Source organism: Drosophila navojoa, chromosome 3 (assembly GCF_054131105.1).
Source record: "Drosophila navojoa isolate 15081-1374.11 chromosome 3, UAZ_NAV_1.0, whole genome shotgun sequence".
In the NCBI taxonomy this organism is placed as follows: domain Eukaryota; kingdom Metazoa; phylum Arthropoda; class Insecta; order Diptera; family Drosophilidae; genus Drosophila; species Drosophila navojoa.
Window position 1 is genome coordinate 23,774,432 of NC_142891.1, and position 24,962 is coordinate 23,799,393.

A 24,962-nucleotide genomic window follows, 5' to 3' on the forward strand; every position below is an offset into this window, starting at 1 on the left:
TATACTCATATTTTACATCCATATATATGCTTCGCTTCTAGAATCTGGACGACTGGACGTTCGACGTGTTTGCATTGACCGAGGCAGCCAGCGGACAGGTGATTAAGTACGTTGCCTACGATCTGCTCAATCGATATGGGGCAATGCACAAGTTTAAGATATCGCCGGGAGTGCTGGAGACATTCTTGAATCGCGTTGAGGAGGGCTATTGCCGCTTCCGGAATCCATATCACAACAATCTGCATGCGGTGGACGTGATGCACACGATGCACTATTGCCTGTGCAACACGGGCCTGATGAACTGGCTGACGGACTTGGAGATCTTTGCCTCGTTGCTGGCGGCGCTGCTGCACGACTTTGAGCACACGGGCACCACTAACAACTTCCACGTGATGTCTGGCTCGGAGACGGCGCTGCTCTATAACGATCGGGCGGTGCTGGAGAATCATCATGTGAGCGCCAGCTTTCGGCTGATGAGGGAGGAGGATGCCAATATATTGTCGCACTTGTCGCGGGACGAGTACAAGGAGCTGCGCACTCTCATCATTGATATGGTGCTGGCCACCGACATGACGTTCCACTTTCAGCAGCTGAAGATAATGCGCAGCCTGCTGACATTGCAGGAGCCCACCATAGACAAGTCGAAGGCGTTGTCCTTGGTGCTGCACTGCTGTGATATCTCGCATCCGGCGAAGCACTGGGATGTGCATCATCGCTGGACCATGCTGCTGCTGGAGGAATTCTTTCGGCAGGGCGATCTCGAGAAGGAGCTGGGTCTGCCCTTCAGCCCGCTCTGCGATCGCAAGAGCACACTCGTCGCCGAATCTCAAATCGGCTTCATCGACTTCATTGTGGACCCCAGCATGACCATCATGTCCGACATGCTTGAGCACATACTGACGCCCCTTGCGCCGGCCATCAAAGTGAAGCCGGCGCCATTGCCCGAGGAGAACATTGATAACGATGCCGACGATGCGAAAAAGGCCACCTGCTCTATGACCCGCAAGAGCCTGACTCCCGGCAGCAAGTTTTGCATCAACAAGCCCTGGCTGACATGTCTATCCGAGAACAAGAAGATCTGGAAGGAGCAGGCTATCAAAGGTAGGAAATACCACGCCGTAATACTATAGCTCGTAGCGCTTTGGTCTTTTCGTAGTTACATTAGCCAAGACGTATTTCACGTTTGATCTTCATACTTTATTACAAAACTTATCATTCTCTTACGCAGAGCTCTTAGATCGTCGAAGAAAAAGTCAGATGTAAAATCAAATCAAGTCCAAGTAAATTTATATACTCAAAATGCCTCTACTTGAATAGGACCTCAAAACTAAAATCTCCAAAATTTTGCATAGCGAGACGAGAATATTTATGGCGCTGGGAATTTTACTTAGAACAAGCATCTGTTGTATTTGTCCTGTAATATATGTGTATATGTAAATGTAGATATTGCAATAAATAGTTTAATGCTTAGAGTTCTCAAGAATTCATTCGTTTTGAGAATATGGCAAATTTGTTTTTCATTTAAAAATAAATAAATAAAAATAAAAATTTTTTTAAACTAAGAAGCCTGTAGAGGAAATTGATAATATATCGAAAGCAAGTTATTTCCCGCTGTCCCATCTACAAGTACTTTACATTTTTTTCAATAGTTCCAATAATTCTATTTGCCTGATCTAATCCATTTTCGTCTTTCCCTCACAGATGCCGAGGCGCGTGCGCTGGCCGCCGCAGCCGAAGCAGCAGCCGAAGCCGAAGCCCAGGCCGAGGGTGGGGCCAAGCCCGCTGGCGAGGAAGCCGGAGCCGAGGAGCCGAAGGAAGCAACGGCAGCAGAGAGTGCAGCGGCCAACTGAATTGAGATATCCTTGACAAACCGTTAAATGAGTAAACCCTAAGCGATATGCAATAGCGTTAAGACAGATAAATACATACAAACATACATACATAAATAGTTTTACCTAATATCTCTGCACAGATGATACCAAGCAAATAACTCGAACAATTGTATAAACAACAATTAGAATATGTTGCTTAACAATTATTGTTAATGAAGTGGAGGAAGGAGATAAATAATTATACAATGGCTAGATGTGTGCAGCTTCTTACGCGCAATATTTTCATGTTAGTAGATCAATCAAAACAACAAAAATAAGAATATTTATGAATGTACTATATAATATATATACTATATATATATATATATAATTGTTGAAAAAGAGATAACATATATGTATATTAGAGCAAGGCACAATTTGAAAGTGTTTTTCAGATTTGGTTATATAGTACACAAAATATTTTGTAAATAGTTGACATTTCTAAAAAGTTTTGTCAACAGCAAGAAGAAGAAGAAGAAGTGGAAGCAGCAGCATAAGCAACAACAATTAATAAGCATTTACTTAGCTTAGTTCATAGTTTGAAATATATATTTACTTTAATTACTTTAGAGCCTAACTCTAAATTTAACCAATACATATACGATATATATATATAATTTCTTAAGTTTTCAACAGAATTTCAGAATTTATTATATGTATGTTTATGTTTTTTAATTCACAACACTTCTGTATGTATTTAAATATTTTTATTAAATTTCTATTTTCTATAAAAACAAATTTCATTTCTTTCTCCACACGAAAAACTAAACTTTGCTCAATTTATTTTTGTTTACTTTGGAGAGGATGTCTAGATCTTAAGTACCTAACTATTATAAAAACAAAAATGATAACTGATATGGCAAATAATACCTGAAATATTGAATTAGCTATACTAACTTGTGTTAAAATCTAAAAGACCTCTAACAGACTATCTAAAACTTCTTTACTTGAATTCCCTCGACATATGCACATGGCTACCTAATCGATACATACAATAACTATAGCGTATATATATATATGAATGTTAAGGAAACAAAATATATATATAAACTATCTAAAGCATACTCGTAATGGAAAGTGCATATTTATTTTTATACGTGAACAAAGCTTATGTTTACAAAAAAACAAAAAAAAAATCAAAAAAAAAAAAAAAAACATAGATAACAACTAACTACCAGAGTTTATATGTTAGATGATTCTTTTCTGTTTGATTTCTTGATTGTGTGTGTTTTTTCTCGTACTCGAAGAAGAAACCTAACTAAAATGTTTTAAACGTTTTTCAAAATGTCTGATAGCGGGACCATTCTTTTAAGATTTACCATTGCCCTTTAGCACAGCGACACAGGCGACAGACTGGACAGCGAGCGTTAGGGGTAGTCCCTGCTACTAGCACTGCTACGACCAATCGATAAACAGCTAAGATATCTATGTAGATTGTAGACGGTGCGCGCGTTTCAATGGGGCTGACCTAAAGGACAGTGGTAAATGTGCTTAGCAGTAAGGTACCAAATTATCAGCTGAAATTGGGATCATAGCTTTATTAAGGTAGTAAATACTTGTAATTAACTACTGTAGTTGGTAAAAACAATGCAAGTTGGGCCAGAGCCCATTTGCCGTATGAGCCATCTGAAACCATGCAGTTAGTTACTTACACACATACATACAAACATACATACATACAAACAAACATACATATATGTGTAATCTTATAGCTACAGTAAATACTAATATATACATACATAATTATTTAGCATATACCATATATATAACATACATAAATACGAATACATATTATGTATATAAATTGAATAACAAATTAAAGGATATGTGTATCGAAACAAATTGAACGCTCAAAGCGATTAGGTCAGTATATAGTCGGCTATATAAACTGTTTCTATTTGTATATCTGTGTAGAACTCTGTACAAAATTAATAGAAAGAAGAAGAGAAGCTAAAGGTGAACGCTGTATTAATGCATAAGATATACATAGGACACAGGTCATTTAGGTGTCTGTGCAGCTCCTTCAGTTCCAGTTGTTTGGCTCGAAAGCCTCATGAAATATTGTTATTAAAATCTGTTACCAAATATAGCGTACAAATCACTAACCATACTGGAAAATACATGCATACATACATATACACATAAATAGAGCAAGCATCTAGAATAAACAGCAAGACTTACGCACACAGGCGTATGAATGTTATTTTGCGTACACAAGTGTGCGTGCATTCTCATCCCGAAGAGAGTCAACGCTTTGTTACTCATTCCACAAAGAGTCACGCCAAATTGAACATTTTTGTGTGAGCGTAGCAAACACTAATACAGTTGCAAAGCTCTTCCTCACATCTGAGAGAGTGCGCTGAGAGTAAGCAAAAACAAAATGGTGTATGGTGGAACCTAACGTCCGCATCGGACCTCTCGCTCGATCACACGATGCGCCTTTAGGCTGTAAAGTTCTTTAATTTGGCTAAGTGTGTGCGAGTGAGCGACAATAGGATCTGCCGCATATCTATTAGTGAGGAATCAAACAACTTTTGCTCTAGATATTCCATGTATGTATGTATACATATGTTATATGGGTTAGTGGAAAAATACATTCAAGCATGTATGTTTTAAAAGTTACTTAGCGAATTGTAGTTTTGTAGCAAAACAAATAAATATTTAACATGCCTATAAACAAACATACATATAAATAAAATAATTACAATAACAATACAGTATGATAAATATATACATATATATAACATGAAATCAAAATAAATATATGTTATGCACGAATTTAAAGGATTTCAAGGATTTTAAAAGCTTTCATCAAGGTTCAGATGCTTTAAAAACAATTTAACAATGATCATAAATGATATTCTCTTTTTGCAATGTGTAAATCAGAAAGTAATAAATTATGTATAAATATGAGTTCAAAGCAATCATTACATTTAAAGTATAAACTATTATAATGCATAATACATACATATGTTATACTTAATCAAACCAAAGAAAAAAGAAAAACAAAATAAGAAAAATAAAACTTAAGTAACAAAATATAGGTTTTTTGTGTAAATAAATGTGCACAGGTTCACAATAACTTGTTAGCCACCACAACACTTAATATACTCCTATAGCAAACATACTGCACGCTAAACTGTAAATAATTTAGTTTCATTTACTATAAAAGTCTAACGCAAAAATTTCTTGAAATTTTCTTTTATTTTTTGTTAAACTCGTAATGTTTATTACTCATATATATCAGCGGGTTAAAACTACTTAAATGAATGGCTGAACTGTGTGCTTATTACGAAGAACCTTCAAGAAATTATAATAACACCATATGACTTTTAATATACTAATAAAAATATTATTAAACCTATTAAATGCGTCTTTTAAATTAAACGTTTATTTAAATTATCTTAAAATCGATAAGTTACTATCGAAATTTAGTAATCATATCATGATTCTAGGCGTTAGTTAACAGTACCAACTGGGCATAACATGGTCAGCTGATTGCATGTAAACGTAACATGTGAACGGTATTATGTACACGTTGCGTGCTTACTGTCAGTATATTGTAAGTAGCTGCACAACAAAAACCAATTTTTTCGCTAGTGCTTTCTACCAAAAATGTCGATATAATAATTGAGATGTGCTGCATTGACTGCACAAAATTGAACGATGTTGCAGCGTTAATAATTGAATAAAAAGCTTTTTTATTAACCACACTAGTTCAACTACTCCACTGTGTACGTCAATATTTAGATATATGTATATGTGTGTGCCGTGTGTATGTACGTGTGAGTGAAGTTTTTGCCATGGCGTTGCCATCCACACAGCGGCAAATTGGAGAATGTATTTGTTGTTGTTTATTTGTTATTTGTGAAAAAAGGCCATGATTAATGTTTAATAGGCGACACGTTTCGCTCAAGTGACAGTGCGACATACTAATCTAAACCTGAGATATAAATGCAAACCGCCTGACCATAAAAACGAGCCCCGCCCCATTAAATATTGTTCGTGTTTTTTTTTTCGCTCAATTTTCCTTTTACCAAATTAAGCAACAGTGCTCGACTACCTTGGCACGCCTTTGCGGCGCCGTCCACCCACATTCCAAGCGAGTGTCGTGCCTAGGCCTAATTAATTTTTTTGCACTAATAATCTAAGCGCCAGAGCTTTGTAAATAAACAGGCGCAAACGAAATCTTATCGCGGGGTAATCGGGCAGCATCGTTATCATCATTTATCTCAAAAAGAGTCAACCTTATCGAGAGTTGGGAATAATTTACATTACAGGAATATTAGATCTACGACTACAGCAAATTCAGAGCTGTTTTAGCAAATGGCCCATTAAATCCGGGCTTATCTCATACCACTTGGTATAGTAACAACTGTTTTTATGTATTTGCAGATTAAATAGTCTTGTCTGGCGCTTGGTTGCAGGCACTTACAAGCAGCAGCAGCAGCAGTTGCAGCAGTTATTGTTGAACGATACGCCAGCGCCATGCTCATAAGAAACGCTCCGAGTATCCAACCCAAACGAGCAAGTGCCAAAAATCGCAAAACCAAAGCGTGAGCACCCAATTCTGCCCCAAGTTGAGTGTAGCGAGGCGCTGTCTAAGAGACACCCAAAGAGAGCGTAAGCAAGAGCGAGAGAGAGAACGAGAGAGTGCAGAAGCCGGAAAACTAGTCAAGCGCTAGGCAGTTGCATTTATTATTGACGGCATTTGTGGTGCATCATCATGGGCAACAAGAACTCGTGCTGCGCCTACTCGAGTCCACAGTCGGATCGAAAGTCGAAGGATATACCGCCAGTGTATGAGGAGCGGCATCAACTGCCGCACACATCCCAGCATCAGCTGGACGGTCATCATGGAGCTGGTGGCGTTGCAATGTCCGTGCATCATCACCAACAACATCATCAGCAGGGCAACAGCAATATGGACAACACTGAGAATCAACACAATCTGCAGCACATCTCGGAGCGTGAGGCGCTCGAGGGTGAGGAGGATCCCTCAGTGGATCCAACGGCAGCAACCATGTTTCTAGAGCGCTCCAAAGTGGAAAACGGTGGAATGTCGCGCAAACGTTCACAGCATCAGATTGCACAACAAAATAGCAGCATGGGTGGCAGTGGTGGCGGCGGCGGCTCCAACACGCCTGGCGCCAATAGCTCCGGTGGCGGCATCGCTGGAGGTGGTGGACTGAAAAAGAGCTCCTCGTGCTCCACAATTTATTTAGATGATAGCACCGTGTCCCAGCCAAATCTGAAGAACACCGTCAAGTGTGTTTCATTGGCCATTTACTATCACATCAAGAATCGGCAATCCGATCGACGTCTGGACATCTTCGACGAGAAGCTGCATCCCCTAACACACGATCATGTGCCCGACAACTATGACACCCTCAATCCAGAGCATCGACAGATCTACAAGTTTGTGCGCACGCTCTTCAATGCCGCCCAGCTGACGGCCGAGTGCGCGATCATAACTCTAGTCTATCTGGAACGTCTGCTCACCTATGCGGAGCTAGATGTGGGGCCATGCAACTGGAAGCGCATGGTATTAGGTATGTCAAGGCAGAAGAGTCTATTGCCGAGCTTCAGAAATGTGCGGAAAATTTGTATAATAATATTAATGTCTGTCTGCTGCAGGTGCCATACTGCTTGCCTCGAAGGTGTGGGATGACCAGGCAGTCTGGAATGTCGACTACTGCCAGATACTCAAGGATATTACGGTCGAGGATATGAATGAGCTGGAGCGTCAGTTTCTGGAGCTGTTGCAGTTCAACATAAATGTGCCCTCTTCCGTTTATGCCAAATATTATTTTGATTTGCGCACGCTTGCTGAAGCGAATGAGCTCAATTTTCCCACTGAGCCGCTGTCGAAGGAGCGCGCCCAGAAGCTGGAGGCCATGTCGCGCGTCATGCAGGACAAGGTGACAGCCGAGGCGCTCAAGAATGGCATCAAGAAATGGTCCTCAATGGACAATGTCAGCCAGGGCGGACCGCGACGCAGCGTGGCCATATTATCGTGATTTATATTAGCTTATTAAAAACTAAACAAACAAAAACTGTATTCTATTCTGTGTAGAAGCCGTAGCGGTACCGACTTGTCCTTCCCACACAAAGAAACGAAACTAAGAAATTGTAAAACTGAAAGAGTCGCGCTTATAAGTGTAAACACAATTTGTTTAAACGAACTTCAATTTATACATTTCTTATGACTTGAACTCCATTTGCTATCATTTAATTAAGATTTAAATAGTTGACTAACTTTACAAGAAAGTTGCACCAAAATCTAACGAAAGCCGCATACAAAATGAAACATACAAGAAAATTTAAAGAAAGTAATGAATGTCTTTTACACACACATACACCCACACACCACGTCTCGAATTAAGGACCACTTTTTATATATATACACACAATGGTATACAATACTACCGATTGCAGTCAAGGATTTGGATGTCTTTTAAAATATGCCTAACAACTACAACAGCGCGTAACCAATTGCCAAAAACAAAAATACTTAAAAACTAAAACAAAAAATAAAATAAAATAAATATTAAATTGCACTGTATAAAAAGCTTAAATATTGAGGAATATAATTTTTGTAATTTGGTATGTGCAGTCACGACCGCAACAGATCGACTTTTCTAAATGAATTCCGAAGTGACTAAAAATTTTAACAGCATCTGCGCCCCTCAAGAAAAAAAAACTCAAAACTTTTTCTATGAATTTGTAACGAATTTAATATTGTTTGTTTATTTTACTAGATTTCATTTATGTTAAGTAATTTCCTTATAGCTTCGTATTAGTTGATACTCTATATATTTATATACATATATACTTGAACGAAGCGAGGCGTAGCACAACTGTATGGGGCGTGGTATGCATCTAAATAGATTTGTTTTGATTAATAATAATATCAAAAAAGCGCAATATTTAACCGAACATTTGTGAGTACATTAATATTTAGTCATATAAGAATACGAATTATATGCAAAAAATGTATTTTATTTTGTAATTTATTTTACGATAATGCGAAATAAAAACAAATAAACTCAATTTTCAATTATGTAGAATTGTAGACATTGAGAAAGTGCTTTAAAATTCTTTAGGTGAAAAACAGAATTAAGAATTTAAACCAATCATCTAGAAAAGTTTATTAATATTTTATTAGTTACTAGTAAAGTCGATTCGTTTTTTTTTTTTTTTTTTTTCATTTAAAATAAAATGCATTTGCCTTGTTTATTTTTCTAACTTAACGAAACAATAGAACATAAACATAATCAAATATAAATAAATGGAACGTTTTCTAACATTACATTCAAGCGATATTCTAAATATATCGATGATTGCTTATCGCATAGCTCATTGTCATTTGCTGTATGCACAATATGTGTCAATAGCAATTTATTTTTGGATGATTATATAATCATGTTTCACAACAAAATACAGTAATACAATAATAATAATTCAAAATAGAATGAGAGTTCGTGCTAATTCAATATCGTTTTTGTTATCGTACAAGCACTATCGAAATGAATATGAATACCCAAATATCGATATGGCGCTGCTATACAATCATCCCTAATTATACTCTCCTTGCTCTTCACATTTTGTGCACAAAAAATGCACATATTTAAAAGGTTCAAAAATATGTGTAAACGTAGTGCATAATGTTTACAAAAACAGTTTATTTAAAGTGCGTGCGGTATGAAATTTCCACGTTGTCGGCATCCGTCTAGAGTCGCCATTATAAAAGAATTATAGCGTCGCGGTCCGGGACGCCTGCTGCTGCAACATACACAAGCATGAAAAAGAGGAGTGGTGGCAAGTCGAAAGAACTTGGATTTCTGGTCTGACCGCTGTAAGTAAAATGTGCATGTGCATATCGATGTGAATGCGTGTATGTGTATGCTTGGTTTTTAAAATAAACTGGGAAATTAAAAGTTCCGTTTGTGTGAAAAGGTAGTAAATTGTTCAATTTCGATACCATATTTGCCATATTCCAACATACAATTTTTACCGCCTTTTTATACTAAAGCACTAGCTCCGAAAAACAGCGCACACAGGCAGTCAACGCCAGTCAATAAGAACAACGCAATCGCACACACACACAGATACGCCACAATGTTTCTGTACCTCTCTCTCTCTCTCTCTATTTTGCTGCTTCTCCCACGAGAAACAGGAACACCGAACACGAAACAAGAGCTCTTTACGAGTACACTAGGCAGGGCGGCTCGAAACTATTTTGACTTTGAACCAATATGAGTAAAAACTTTTTATCCTCACATTTTCCATAAAATTAGCTTCCTTTATTTTTAATTTTAAAGATATTCAAATAATTATTCTACAATATTTATTATTTCAATTATAGATATAAGAATTACCCATGGTGGAAGTATTGGAGCGATTTAATATAATTTTTGAAATATAAAAGCTCAGGGGATATTTATTCAATAAATAATATCTTCAGATTTGCTTGTAGTCATAATAATATAAATATAGAGCATTCAAAAGTTTGTTCTATGCAACGTGGTATACTGACGGCTTGTGCTCACTGTGTATTCGTGCAGGGCACGAAACGAACGCGCCTCACGAAGAACTTTACATCGCGCTTCTGCTTCTGCTGCCTCCGCGTCTCATTCAATTTTCAGTTTGCTTTGCTCTGTACACCGTACACCACCGCCTCTCACCCGCGCGGCGTTTTGATTTTTCTACTACTGTTGCTGCTGTGCTGCCAAAGTTTTTTCCACACACACGCACCGCCACCAATACAATCAAGTAATTTTTCATACATACATACATATAATGGCGTCATAAGAACATATTTTAGCGAATGTTATTGCAAAAAAGCAAACAAGCAATTGGAGGGGGATGGGAGACTTTGTGGTGAAAAGTGGTCCTGGAAGTGAGTGGAAAATAATCTGATTGGAAAAATAGTGTACATTTGTGAAATTCTAATACAATATTATCAAATGACTGCGGTCGACATCAGTGTGTGTGCGAGAGTGTGAGCGACATAGGCATGCCAATGTGTGTGTGCGTTTGAATGAGATACGTGAGCTGCTGTGTGCTTATGTGTTGTATCTGTGAGACCGTGTTTGTCAATGTGTGTGTACGTAATAAATATACATATGCACGAACACACACATAGTTCCCATTAACGTCATCATCGTGTCATTTTCTTGTTTGCAAGGCGGCACAGGGTTGCATTTTCGAAAAATGAATTTTTCGTATTAATAAATGCAAATGCAAATGCAAGTGAACTTTGATTGTATGTGTGCTTATATGACATTTGAATATCTTTGACAGGAATTACATTTTTAGATTTTGGGTTACCATATGTTATATTAAATTAAGGTTTTGGATTATCGGCCCAGTATACTCTTACAGTTTTTTTTCGGTTTAAGGTGCCTTTAGTACATTTTTTGTATTTTGTATTTTATTAAACAATTATGAAATGCACACTAATTGGCTGTAATGAAAATACATATGTATCGTTCTCTCTTTCTCTCTCGCCTCTCCCTGCTCAGCAAAAAATTGAGCGACAACCAAACAAAATTAAAAATAAAAAGCCGAGAGACGAGGCAACAGCAGAAATAATTATAACTATGTATAACTCGAGTTCGGCATAGAATGTGGGCAAAACGCAAAACTTGTATGCGCCGCCTGTACTGTTCGCTCTTCGCTTCGGTTCGCTCGTTGCGCGCCCGCCTTAGCTTTCATTTTTTTCTCGTTTTGCTTGTGGCAGCCTTTTTCGCTTTATTTTGTACTTACGCTTTGCGATTCAATTCGTTTTTATTGGTTTTCCGCTTTAGGCGGTTGGAATTGAACGTAGCGTCGTCGTGCAAATCGTCAGAGGGGTGTGTATGGGGAAGCGGGGAGCGTTGTCGTTCAATGAATAATGAGAGGCACTGTAAGTGTGAGAGTGAGAGGTAGCAACAGCGTTCAGAAGAGCGAGAGCGGCAGCGAACGTTGTGTGAGCGGACAACGAAACAACAAATAAAGCAAAGCATAAAAGTGCACAAAGCAAGGAAGAAGAGACAAGGGCCAGGTCACACAGCAAAGAGACGACCGCAGGCCGAGAAACCAGTGAGAGAGGCAAAAAGAGAAGAAAATACAACTTCTTTTCATTTTTTCTTTTATTTTTATTTATTTTTTTGTTGGCATAACAGCCAAAAGCGAACTGAAGCAGAGAGCTTGAACATTTAGAAGACGGACAATGCACGCACATACCGCAATAGATATAGCCCATACATACGTACATGCATACACTTATACATACATATGTATGAATGTATACGCATACATACAAACATGTACGTACATTCGTACATTTAGACGTACTTAATACACAATTTATTTGATTTATAAGAACGATATGAGTGTGGTGGAGTATACATTGAATTATTTGTATATATTATGTACATATGTATGTATGTATGTATGTGGATATCAACATATGATATTTCTTCTTTAATATTTACACAAGCTCTAATTTCAATCATGCTAGCCCTGCCAATTGTCTGTCGCCCCCTGCCGTTAATTGTGACGCAGCTTTCATCTGTATGTCTGAATAAGCACACACACACACACACACACACTCATGATCGTATGGCTATGTACACAACTGTCGTGTGTGTGTTTTTGCATATTGGCTGCAAATAATTTTCACTTGATTTGCTTTTGCCTTCCCTGGTTTTTGGTCTTCGGTGCGCGTTAGCGGCAAACGTTAATAGTGGGAAGGGGGGTGCAACTGTACCGCGCGGTCCGTTTGATTATTTCGCGTAAACATAAACACAAAACAAACTGTTGCTCACCGCTGCTGTTATCGTTGCCTCTCTTTTTACAGGTGGCCCGAACGTAACGAAATACTGATTGAAAGTGCATTAAACGAGGCAGCCGGTTAACTGTGAAATTCATATAACATGTGAGTTCTGCTCCTGGTGAGACAGAAGGGCGGCAATTAAATTCACAGCGCTATATTGCATGAGGTAAGTTAAGTGGGGGTTGCACATAGCAAATTTAGATGTACATATTTACTATGCTTGATTGCATTCCAAGTATTTGCATTTTAATAGTGCAAAAAGTCACAAATTTATTATTGAAGTAATTAACTAAAATAAAACTAAGATAATATAATTTTCGGCGTAATACATGTATGCTTTAGTAATTCATTAATCTAAATTTCTTATTTCCTATTTTAAATTGAATTTTCTTATATATTATTGTTGGTTCTTATTAGTTTTTTGTTTTTGCCGCACCGCCCATTTTCCCAGGGCCAGGCAGCAAAAACTGGAGTTACATACACTAATATATATATGTGTGTTTATGTATTACATACATGTGTGCATGTGTATATATTCCTACCTCACCATATAAAAAGTGGCGCCCTTTTTGTGTTACATGAACTCTCCCACTCCCTGCGCTTCTCTTACACATTTGTATTGTGTTTGTATGTCGTCTGCTCGTCTGCTTAGCTGAATTATTTGCTGGGCCAGTAAAAACAATCAAATGGAAAGACGCAAAGAGCGAAGGAGCAAGAGAGAGAGTTAGTGAGTGAGAGAACACAGTTTTAGGAGAGGGGAGTTTTTGCTGCTTAAGCGCTTACTACAGCTCAGGACCTATGCAAACAATGCTCTCCGCTACCCGCTATTTATCCAACCCCCACTCATGCGCGCGCGCTTCGTTTCTCTCTTTTTGCCGCTCACTTACTTAACCCCCCGCAGGCATCCATTGTTTTTCTGGCAAACACACACACACACATATGCACACAGACACTCAAACACATACGCTCCAAAGCGCGTTGTCTTTAATCGATTTGTACTTCTTGATATTTACATCAGCCACCTGCCTCCTCTCACACTTCACGCACATACTCACACTCTGGCTCTCATACTCTCCATGCGCGCTCTCAACATTTCTATCAAATGCTTGCATTCTCTGATTGGATATCTAAATCCTGAATCCTGCTAAAACGAGGCATATCGACGGAGCCCACTTCACACCCATCTGTATCACCAGCTCCACTCCCTTTTCTCATTTCTTTGCGTCCACACTTCGTTCTCTACGTATGTATATATGTGTGTGTGTGTGTATTTCTGTGTGTGTGCGTGCGTATGTTTTACTTTTACAATTTATATAAAGTTATTTCATTGTGTGTACAGAAGAACGCTCCTTTTTGAGCTTTGCAACTCTTTACTCTGCTAATGGGTAATTTATATCACTTTATCATCACAAAATCAATAACTGGTCAACAGCATTTTTGAACATCTTCACACTTGGAGGCGATTTGGTGTCTGATGTAAATGGCTTAGCGTGTGTGAGTGTGAGTGCGTGTGCGTCAAGATGTGTATGGGGCTCGACTGTACTTCCACGTCTCATTGAAGGGTTAACGTTCGCTAGGCATCAATGCACCCTTTAAATGTTAGGGTAATTTACAATCAAATAAATAACAACTTTTTAATTTGAATTTTTAACTATTTAATTAGAATTAAATAAATTAATTAAATATGACAAATTGTGATTGTATGTGTAGATATTTATCTTATATCAGCTTCATATTCTCACCGATCTCTAAAATATTTGTTTACTTTCAGGTGAATGATCATAACTCAGTCTGCAATCGGGAGTATCAAATATACGAGTAGATGGGCAAAGATCCTAGAGCAACAGAAGAAAAAGAATAAGCTACATGGTAATTTGGCCGAGCGCTCCTTCTCCTTTGATCCCCACTTTTGTCCATTTTCAATAACCGGAGTCAACAAATTCCACTTGACTTTTTGTAGCCACGACGGCCAGCGAAAGCAGTCGACAGCAGCAACAACAACAACAATATGTAGGCTGCATCAACAAGAGATTCAGGTGCAGCAACAACAACCATCACAACCACAATAACAACAAGCACAATACAAGAAGCTGTAGCAACCAACATCAACGAAACACGCAAAGAAACAAGATACAAAGAAAGAAATATAAATCCAACAAGAGAAAGAGAGGCAACAAAATTCCGTGTCGAGTCCACTCTAAATGCAGCACGTGAGCGCTGCCAGTTCGGCACCTTCGGTGGTTTCAGCACCGGTGGTGACCACTGGCGGTGGCACCACCATCTCCTTGGGCGGACCGCCGCCATTGCCCGGCAACAAGTCAGATCATAAAGAGGACGGCAGCAAGCCGCCGCACGGCATTGAAATGTATAAAGTGAACATTGAGGATATATCGCAGTTATTTACATACCACGAGGTATTTGGCAAAATCCACGGCGATGTGGTGAATCATGTGGCGGCGGTGCATGGCAGCCAGTTGCCACCGCCGCAATTGCCGCCACCACCGCCATTACCACCGCAGACGACGCATTCGGCTAGCGCAGCTGCAGCTGCAGCGGCGGTGTCCACAAATAATGCAGCCGTCGCTGCTGTAATGGCATCGGCCAATGCAGCAGCCGCGGCTGCAGCGGCCGCATCGGCTGCGGCCACGGCCCAGCAGCAACAACAGCAGCAACAGCAACAGCAAGCCCCAGCGACAAGCGCAAATGCTGGAACCACCCAGCAGGGCAGCGCCACGGTGACCACAACTAGCTCCTCCGGCAGCAACGGGGGGAATGGGGGCAACAACAATGCGACGACGACGACGACGGGTGAGTTGCTAATGCCGAAAATGGAGGGCGGCATCCATGGCGTTGATGGGCAATCGAGCGTTGCGTTGGCGCCAGACGGCACGCCTATAGCAACTGGTACGCATGTGTGCGATATTTGTGGCAAGATGTTCCAATTTCGCTATCAGCTAATTGTGCACCGTCGCTGCCACAGCGAGCGCAAGCCGTTTATGTGTCAGGTATGCGGTCAGGGTTTTACCACATCGCAGGATTTGACCAGGCATGGCAAGATCCATATTGGCGGCCCCATGTTCACATGCATTGTCTGCTTCAATGTGTTTGCCAATAATACGAGTCTGGAGCGCCATATGAAACGGCATTCAACGGACAAGCCATTCGCCTGCACCATTTGCCAAAAGACTTTCGCACGCAAAGAGCATCTGGACAATCATTTTCGTTCGCATACGGGCGAAACACCGTTCCGTTGCCAGTACTGCGCCAAGACGTTTACGCGCAAGGAGCACATGGTCAATCATGTGCGCAAACACACGGGTGAGACGCCACATCGTTGCGATATTTGTAAGAAGTCCTTCACGCGCAAGGAACACTATGTTAACCACTACATGTGGCACACTGGTGAGTGTGATTTGGTGACCGGGGGCGGACAATGCGAGCGGCGAGCGCCACGACCACAAAAAAATAAAATAAAAAAAATATACAATTACCAGTTACCAATTACAAAAAAAAAGAAAAATCAGCAAAAAAGTATAATTAATATTAAAAAAAAAAAGAAACAAAAAATTATTCATATCCAAATCAAAATACCGATACCAAATCAAATTCCAGTAGAGTACAAAATCAACTACAGATAATATCAACAGCCATCACATCACACCAACCAAATCAAAATCAATATCAATCAATTGATCAATCAAATCAATCAATCAAGTAACCGCAACTCGTGCGTACTTCCTATCGTCTGCTTCCTTCCTTCCACTGTCTACACTGCTTGTGCTTCCTATATATAAGCCTACTTATATGTAGCCCTTCAGCTTCCCTGCATTTGTTCTCACAAACCTCACTCACACTCACACTCACAAAACAAACCTTTTTGCCTGCTTCCAAAAAGTACACTTACGAGCTGCATAACTATCGATAGTATGCTTATATTTTCCTTATCGATAACATATAGTTGTAACGATTTCTTTATAGTCAAAATGTTATTTCAAAATTATTTAAAACATTCAATTTGAAGAAATTTTCAAATGCAGTTGAGAAAAGTGACTAAATTATATATTTTTCCAAATTATTGATTTTGAAACATATCGATCATCGATAAATTAAAGAAATTTTTGTAAAAGAATACGAAAATATAAACAATATTTGCACGGCATGATAGACTAAATAGTATAGCTCAATCAATTTCAGTTCATCAGTTTCTTCAGCTTTTATATCATCCGTTATCAATCATTGCTGTCGATTGCTGTTAAGCTCAGTGCAACTTTACAGCTCGTGTCAATACTCGCTCATACCGCTCATAACAATCCTCCCCCCAAGCCAACATCACACATACACACACACACACGCCCACTCTCATGATCACACCCACACTCACAAATCACACTCATTCACTCATCAACCCAAATCGCTCCAATCCACTCCTACTGCTGCAACCCATTGAGATCGTCTTCCATTCTTCCGTTATTCCTTGCTCGTGTAGTTTCCCAGTGTTCCACTTCCTTGCTCTTCCCATTTTGTCAACGCTCTCTCGCTGTCGCTCTCTCTGTTTCTATCTCTCTGCTGTACAGGGTGCTTATAAATAAGGAACCGTTCGTTGTTGCTGCTTGTCGATTGCCAACGTCCTGTGCCTGTGCCTACGGCGTTAATTGTGCGACAGAAAACACACACACACACTCTCACAAAACTCTTACACCAAGTGGGCTGAAGAGATTCACATTTCACACACACGCATACACAGAGAGACACACTTAGCTTAGGGATTTAGCTTGGCGTCGAACACACCGCTTCATTCAGTAGACGAACTTAACGTTCACGCACACATCAGCATCAGCATAGCTTTGAGTGGAAAGTGCCATTAGGGGTACTCAGTATTTCAAATATAAAATATATACAATATATTTCATCTGCAGCTCTCATAGAGTGACAGGCCAAACACGCACACAATCACACTTGCTCACAAACGATACGCACACGCACACACATGAAAAACATTCTCATACACACATATACGCAACAACAACCACGCCCACTGCCCACTGCCCATGCGCCACCCATTAAGCCGAGCCTCCGTTCGCTTCGTTCGAACCCAACGCAAGCCACGGCCAGTTTCACACACACATAGCGGTGCCGGGGGTTCCTTTTAAATATTTGATTTTACATATTTATTTCTCATATCTTATATAAGTTTATGTTTTCAATCATTTTGATATTCATTTTTGTTTGTTTTTTTTTTTTTTTTTTTTTTTTCTTTGGCGGGTTCATTTGAAATTTGCAAGAATTGCTTAGAGAATAATTCAAGAAAATGATCGCGTTAAATGAAGAAAAATGTTGAAAATGCTTGCGCTAACCAGAAAAAAAACTCCCCACCCTATACTTTCTGTTCTCTGTTCTGTGTACCACCAATAAACAGGTCAAACACCGCATCAGTGCGATGTCTGCGGCAAGAAATACACGCGCAAGGAGCACCTAGCCAACCATATGCGCTCCCACACCAACGAGACGCCGTTCCGTTGCGAAATCTGCGGCAAGAGCTTCAGCCGCAAGGAGCACTTCACCAATCACATACTCTGGCATACAGGTAAAGAGACAAAACAGAACCAACGAACCAACCAAGAACCCAACGCATTACCTCGACCACAATATACACACATGAAAACATGAAAAACTCGCCAAGCCAAGTCCAATAACTGCATAGCTCTAGTAGTGCCCGTTCGGGGTCTAGTGCGGACCCTGGAGAGCGGCATCCAGGCCCACAGTCCAATACACAATCACAAGAAACACAAGCGCGTTTGGAGCACGAGCAGCGATAACGAACTTTAAGGGATGCGCTCTAACATATATTAATTAAGAATCACTTCAAATAATGTATGTGATTATAAGTTGATCTATTTATGTCATAGAAGTTTTGATATACCATTAACACTTTGATTTATCAGTGAAAATTGCTAAAATACTATGTGATCAAGTTGAATAATTTGTAATTTCATATGATGAAAATTTGACGAATTTAAAGTCATATTTATCGCAGCTTGAAATGAATGTAAATAGTTTATAGATTTGGATATTTGATTCTCATATAAGAACATAAAGTTGAATTGTTAATTAATGAGAAATCATCTATCCCATCTAAATCAGAATGCGAAGAACATTTATTTCAATTTAAATAAGTAAAAATATTGACTTAAAATTTATACTATATTAATGATATTAATTTATGAACATAAATTACAATATGATGTTGAATTTAAGTACTCAGTTCCATAACGAAATTATTCTATTAGTTTATTCTCTGTGCTGTGATTGAAGCTTCAGTATTTTGTATTTCCATTCATTGATTATTAAGTTTCTATTGCTAAATAATTGATTCGCATTGGAAGAACTATTCACAACACAAATAATATGACTCATAAATTATAGAGTCATTTAAAATGATTAAAATTTCAAGTTTATCGACTCAGAGAACTTCAAATGAATAATTTCATTTCCAACATTTGATCTATGCCAATGCAGTTTGATTTTGATTGCATTTGATTAAATTAATTCAATTTATTGTTGGCTGTTTCTAATAATTTTATGAAATTCTCGTGTTTAATTGAATGTATGACTGCATTGTAATTGTTTATAGTATAATATATATTGTTATAGTATATCATAGATAAACAATGCGCACTCAAAATCTGATACGATAGCTGAGCTATACTCGGACACAGACACAGACACTGATCCATAAACAAATTGATATCGCTGTATTGATATTATGTTATGTATGTGTAAATACGAGCTAGTGAACAATGACATAGCTACGTGGACCGCAAACTGAAACGAGAACAGACTGTGATTGCATAATTGTGGAATGCTTGTGAATGAATGATTTCTAATCTGTAATGTTATTGTACGATTCTTACCTTTTACCACGCAAGCAGGCGAGACGCCACATCGGTGCGACTTCTGCTCCAAGACGTTTACGCGCAAGGAGCATTTGTTAAATCACGTGCGCCAGCACACGGGAGAGTCGCCGCATCGCTGCTCCTACTGCATGAAGACGTTCACGCGCAAGGAGCATCTGGTGAATCATATACGCCAGCACACGGGTGAGACACCGTTCAAGTGCACGTACTGCACGAAAGCGTTCACACGCAAAGATCACATGGTTAATCATGTACGGCAACATACAGGCGAATCGCCGCACAAGTGCACATACTGCACCAAGACGTTTACGCGCAAGGAGCATTTGACGAATCATGTCCGCCAGCATACGGGCGATTCGCCGCATCGTTGCAGCTACTGCAAGAAGACCTTCACCCGCAAGGAACACTTGACGAATCATGTGCGCCTGCACACTGGAGATTCGCCGCACAAATGCGAATACTGCCAGAAGACGTTCACGCGCAAGGAGCATCTCAATAATCATATGCGCCAGCACTCTAGCGACAATCCGCATTGCTGCAACGTGTGCAACAAGCCCTTCACACGCAAGGAGCACTTGATCAATCACATGTCGCGTTGTCACACCGGCGATCGCCCCTTCACCTGCGAGACATGCGGCAAATCGTTCCCCCTCAAGGGCAACCTCCTGTTCCATCAGCGCAGCCACACCAAGGGCCAGGAGTGCGAGCGTCCATTCGCCTGCGAGAAGTGCCCCAAGAATTTCATATGCAAAGGTGAGTTGGCCCCATGTGCAGCAGAGTGTAGCACGCGAGACGTGGCGTCAGCATAGTAGTCATCCCAATCCAGCCGCAAATCTGCTAATGAATCAACCAACCAACCAACCAAACCATCAATTCCCCTCCTTAACCACAGTGCAGCGAATATTTGTTGTTAGGCACTAATTAATTTTAGTTTTATGTAGATTTATTTATGATTTTTTATATATTTTTGTAAGCCCTTTATCAAATATCTCATTTTTTAATTTACTAAGAATTTTGATTTAAATTTTATAATAATTTTTTTTATTTTTATTTTGACAAATTTGAATTTGAACTAAATTTACATTCAATAATATTCGCTGCACTGTGCAACTGGTTGAGTTGTTCCCTGACCCGCTTATTAACCTTAATTAAATCAATGAAAAAGAAGTAAGATAAACGCACGCCCGCCCGCCCGCTCGCTCGCCTTGGTTTTGGTTCGGAATGGCTGTGACTTGCCAGCTGCTGCCCAAGTCGAATGAGCCGCCGACGTCCTTGGTTTTATGTTTGTCGAAATTCGATCTACCCTTGTCGGCAGAGATATCTTCATGTCGCTTCCATTGTCCGTTTCGCAGGTCACTTGGTCTCGCACATGCGCTCCCATTCGGGCGAGAAACCGCACGCGTGCACACTGTGCAGCAAGGCTTTCGTCGAGCGCGGCAATTTGAAGCGCCACATGAAGATGAATCACCCGGATGCTATGATGCCGCCACCACCCGTGCATCCGCATCCGCAAATACCGGCTGGTGTGCTGACCCAAGTCAAGCAGGAAGTGAAACCGATCATAAGTGAGTCGGACACAGAACACACGACAGCCGGGCACGCCACGCGACCGCGTCTGTCTACGTCCAGTTCAATTACCCAACTGACCGCCTCTTCCCCCTTTGCAGTTCCCCATCATTCGGCGACGACCACAATGCACACCATACAGCAGATAACAGCGGGCGCTGCAGCGGCTGGCGCTGGTGCTGTCCAGCTGACGCCCGGCCTGGTGCCGCTCGTCACCAGCACGCTCATCTCCCATAATGCCCAGCAGTCGCAGAAGCAGCAGCAGCAAGTGGCTGCTGCAGTTGCTGCCCAGCAGCAGGCGGCGGCAGCGGCCGCTGCCCAGCAACAGGCAGCCGCGGCGGCTCAACAGCAAGCGGCGGCGGCAGCAGCACACCAGCAGCATCAGCAACAGGTGGCCGCACAGCAGCAACAACAGCAGCAGCAGGCAGCAGTTGCTGCACACCAGCAGCAGCAACAGCAACTGCAGCAGCAACAACTGTTGCAATTGTCCATACAGCAGGCGGCGCATCATCATCAGCAGCAACAGCAGCATCAACAGCAACAACAGCAGCAGCAGCAGCAGCAGCAACAACAACAACAGCAACAGCAGCAGCAGCAACATCATCCACAGCAACAAGCGCATCCACAAGCGCCGCCACAGCAGCAGCAACAGCCACCACCGCAGGTGCCCATTGCATTGATAAGTGATCCAAGCGCGCTGGCTCGTGCCGCCATGCAGTTGCAGCATCTGCCCTCAAATGTGGAGCAGCATCCGGTGGTTTACTAACAGTAGCCCCTCCTGCCTGGCTACCCGACGACAGCGGCGGCCACAACAACAGCCACAACACAATGGTGAAGCACACAAAATCCGGCGGCCAATCGAAGCAGCTGAAGGCAACAACGGCTACAACAGCATACAGCACAGCAAGATCCCTCACATCCACATAAGCAGCTAGTTATATTTGTATATGTATATGTATATACGTGTACACATATACATTTATAGTTTATAGTTTCTCGCGCTGGTTACGCCTTGAACCCGATAGAATGTCTCTCTGTCTATATTCAACTCTCTGATCAGGCGCCCGCTTGCGCAACGTGCAATACAAGAAAAACAAACATCTCATAGTTTCCCTTCATTGTTCTCTAACCGATCTTGTTAGGCGCTTAGCGTCTATATATATATATATATATGATAAATACTTCTCACGTCCCTGTTACATTTATGAAATGTACGCGTAACAAAGGCACTGAACATGGCTGTTAGCTGTGCTACCGGCCAAGTCAATGAGAGAGTTCATCAATGGGTTCAACAATGGGTGTAATCAGTTTTTTTTAATAATCGTTCACGATGTGCAAATCATACATTGGCTTTGTGCAATAACTCCGTATTGTCTGCCTGTCTGAAATTGAAATTTATGAAACAATTTATATTCGTATATAAAAAAATGTAAATCCTATACGAACTTACCATTGGAATTTAAGCAAATCGGGAAACCCTATATACTTCACAGCTACAGAGCAAGGATTACTAAGTTTTGCAGGCGAATCACTGTTAACCTTTCCTAATAATGACCTATGAAATATGCGGTTCGCATATCCCATTTCAACAAAACTGTTTTTGATCGTGAACGAGTATTATTCAGTCGGTTGCGCCCGGCTGCAATGTTTTGAATTGTTTTTTTTTTATTATTATTTTATATTATTGGCGCATGTATTTCTTATATTATTTCTCATTAAGTTATGCATAGGAAGTGAGAGAGACAGACATTCACACATACTTACATGGCATCCTCATAACAGTACACCATTCATGAATATATAAATTATACATACTTTGTATATAAAACTGCAGCAAAACTTTGAGAAATCGCCGGAACATTTTGTATTATTTTGTGCATTTTGTAAAGCAAAGTATGTTACGAAACAAACAGCTTAAACAGTTATGCATACACATATATTATAAACTACACAAATATTATACTATATATATATATATATCAGCGCCCAGTTAATATAGAACACACCTCATCCTCTTAACCTTCAGCCCGATTAGAGTTTAAGTCCGACAAATTGTTGCCTATGGATGATAAACCTTTGTTATATACATGCAGGGCAAGGCGTATTAAATCAGTTAACTAACACGATAGTTGAGGTGGAGAAGGGGAGAAGAAGAAGAAGCTTAGGCTAAGTCAAAAGTAAAAGAGAAAGGAAAAGAAAGAACTAACAAGAAGTTGAGAAACACAAGATGAAAAGAATTATATATTAATATTATATTTAATGTTAGTTGAACTACTAAGATGAATTAAGATTGATGATAATGACGATGAGACAAGTGAGCGAAAGTGAATTAGTTATTAGTTATTACATCTACGAAATGTGTGTGTAGAAGATGATTAGCGCACGCGCTATACGATTATGATTATGATTATGATTACGATAATATGACAATGAGAAGAACGAGCGAGAGAGAGCGAGAGAAAGAAAAGCAAAGTATGAAGTTATAACCTACTCCCAATACACTACACTACACTACACACTATTAAAAGTTAACAAACAATAAATAATAATAATAATTATAATAAATCTAGGCACAACTCTACAATTAATTATATAACAAATACTGTGCTTATGTTGAAAACAGCAACAAGATATATACAAGAAGCAAAGCCCCAAGCGCCACAAGCAACAACATATCTGCTTTAAATTTTACAAACATAAACATACAAAAAATAAAGATAAAACTAAAAAAAAAACATATACTATCATTAGATGAGTCAAGTTTATTCATTTTAAAAGAAACACACACACACTCTCACACACACATAATGCTTCCTTTGAAATGCAACATTTTATTAATTTAATATTTTAATTATACACTTTAATTTAAATTAACCAGAAAAAAACTGTACATGTACACAAATAAAACAATATACACAAAAATAAAAATAGTTTGTTTTTGTCCAACATTGAAATCTTGAAAAAATTCAGTTAATATTTTTAATTATTAAGACATTTATTGGCAGCGAAAAAAGTTGAAAAATAAAATAAAAATAAAAAATATGTACTAAAAATGCAGGGAACAATTAAAAATTGTAAAAAAGAAAAACAAAAATGGAATAAAAAACAAATGTGCGCATAAAGTTTAATTGTTTATAAACATTTATGCGAAGTTTTTAAAGGAAACACAATCCGAACAATTTGTTAAACTTCGCATAAATGTTAAAATACACACACACATATATACACAGACAGACAGACACAAGCAAACATATTATATTTATGTAGTTGTTTTTAGCCGTGTTAGTTTTTGGTGTTTTTAAAATAGATTGGTGATGTGTATAATAGAGCGCCGTATATAGAAAGCATATAGAGTATATATATATAAATAAATATATATATATTATACGATTATTAACTAATATATTAACTGATCAACTGTATCTGTAGCATGCGAATGGCAATTTTTAATTAACAAATTCAAATTGTGTTGCAATATTTAACAAAGCAAACATTTAATTTGAAAGTTGGATAATGCATTAATCAAACATAATTTAATACATAACAATTGTGAATGATTATTATCATTCGGATTATGATTACGATTACGATTATTGTCAACAATAAGCTGCTGAAGTCGAAAAATGTTTCCTAAAACGCAGCCAATTAAAAGTAAAAGTAATAGTAAAAGCAAAAGCAAAAGCAAATGCAAGTAAATTTAATGAAATGCAACAACAACAAATGAAAACATAAATCAGTAACAATACTAAGTAAATAGAAACAATAATGTACTATAATGCAGATACAATA

The 24,962-nt window shown here is 39.3% G+C and overlaps 3 protein-coding genes across 24 annotated transcripts in view; all 3 read left to right on the plus strand.

The window, feature by feature from the left end:
* LOC115563375 (Phosphodiesterase 1c) overlaps positions 1-4,097 on the plus strand; it is a 70,214-nt gene extending 66,117 nt beyond the window's left edge. For 8 of the 9 annotated variants that reach the window (XM_089257461.1, XM_030386164.2, XM_030386169.2 and 5 more), the window contains 2 exons: positions 42-1,101; positions 1,702-4,097. In XM_089257461.1, coding sequence (XP_089113587.1) covers positions 42-1,101; positions 1,702-1,850 — 1,209 coding nt within the window. In that variant the 3' untranslated portion in view covers positions 1,851-4,097. Of the gene's footprint in view, positions 1-41; positions 1,102-1,228; positions 1,439-1,701 lie in introns of those variants that run through there. The other variant, XM_030386168.2, reaches the window with a different exon arrangement.
* A 1,333-nt stretch (positions 4,098-5,430) lies between these two features.
* On the plus strand, positions 5,431-8,382 carry CycY (cyclin Y). Of its 2 annotated transcripts, none has more exons than XM_030386199.2 (3): positions 5,431-5,605; positions 6,267-7,423; positions 7,509-8,382. In XM_030386199.2, exons 2-3 carry the CDS (start codon positions 6,598-6,600, stop codon positions 7,889-7,891), a joined length of 1,209 nt encoding a protein of 402 aa, XP_030242059.1. In that variant the 5' UTR covers positions 5,431-5,605; positions 6,267-6,597; the 3' UTR covers positions 7,892-8,382. The 2 variants fall into 2 exon arrangements, with proteins under 2 accessions (XP_030242059.1, XP_089113589.1); XM_089257463.1 differs by lacking the exon at positions 5,431-5,605 and adding an exon at positions 5,693-5,711.
* A 1,040-nt stretch (positions 8,383-9,422) lies between these two features.
* On the plus strand, positions 9,423-23,908 carry crol (crooked legs). Of its 13 annotated transcripts, XM_089258481.1 has the most exons (9): positions 9,423-9,508; positions 9,566-9,729; positions 12,718-12,859; positions 14,465-14,562; positions 14,654-16,095; positions 18,110-18,277; positions 19,620-20,360; positions 20,960-21,172; positions 21,275-23,908. In XM_089258481.1, the coding sequence occupies exons 5-9, from the start codon at positions 14,895-14,897 to the stop codon at positions 21,937-21,939; spliced, it is 2,988 nt and encodes a 995-aa protein (XP_089114607.1). In that variant the 5' UTR covers positions 9,423-9,508; positions 9,566-9,729; positions 12,718-12,859; positions 14,465-14,562; positions 14,654-14,894; the 3' UTR covers positions 21,940-23,908. The 13 variants fall into 13 exon arrangements, with proteins under 13 accessions (XP_089114607.1, XP_089114606.1, XP_089114605.1 ...); XM_089258480.1 differs by having other exon boundaries at positions 9,428-9,729; XM_089258479.1 differs by lacking the exons at positions 9,423-9,508; positions 9,566-9,729 and adding an exon at positions 10,488-10,646.
* Positions 23,909-24,962: the final 1,054 nt, after the last annotated feature.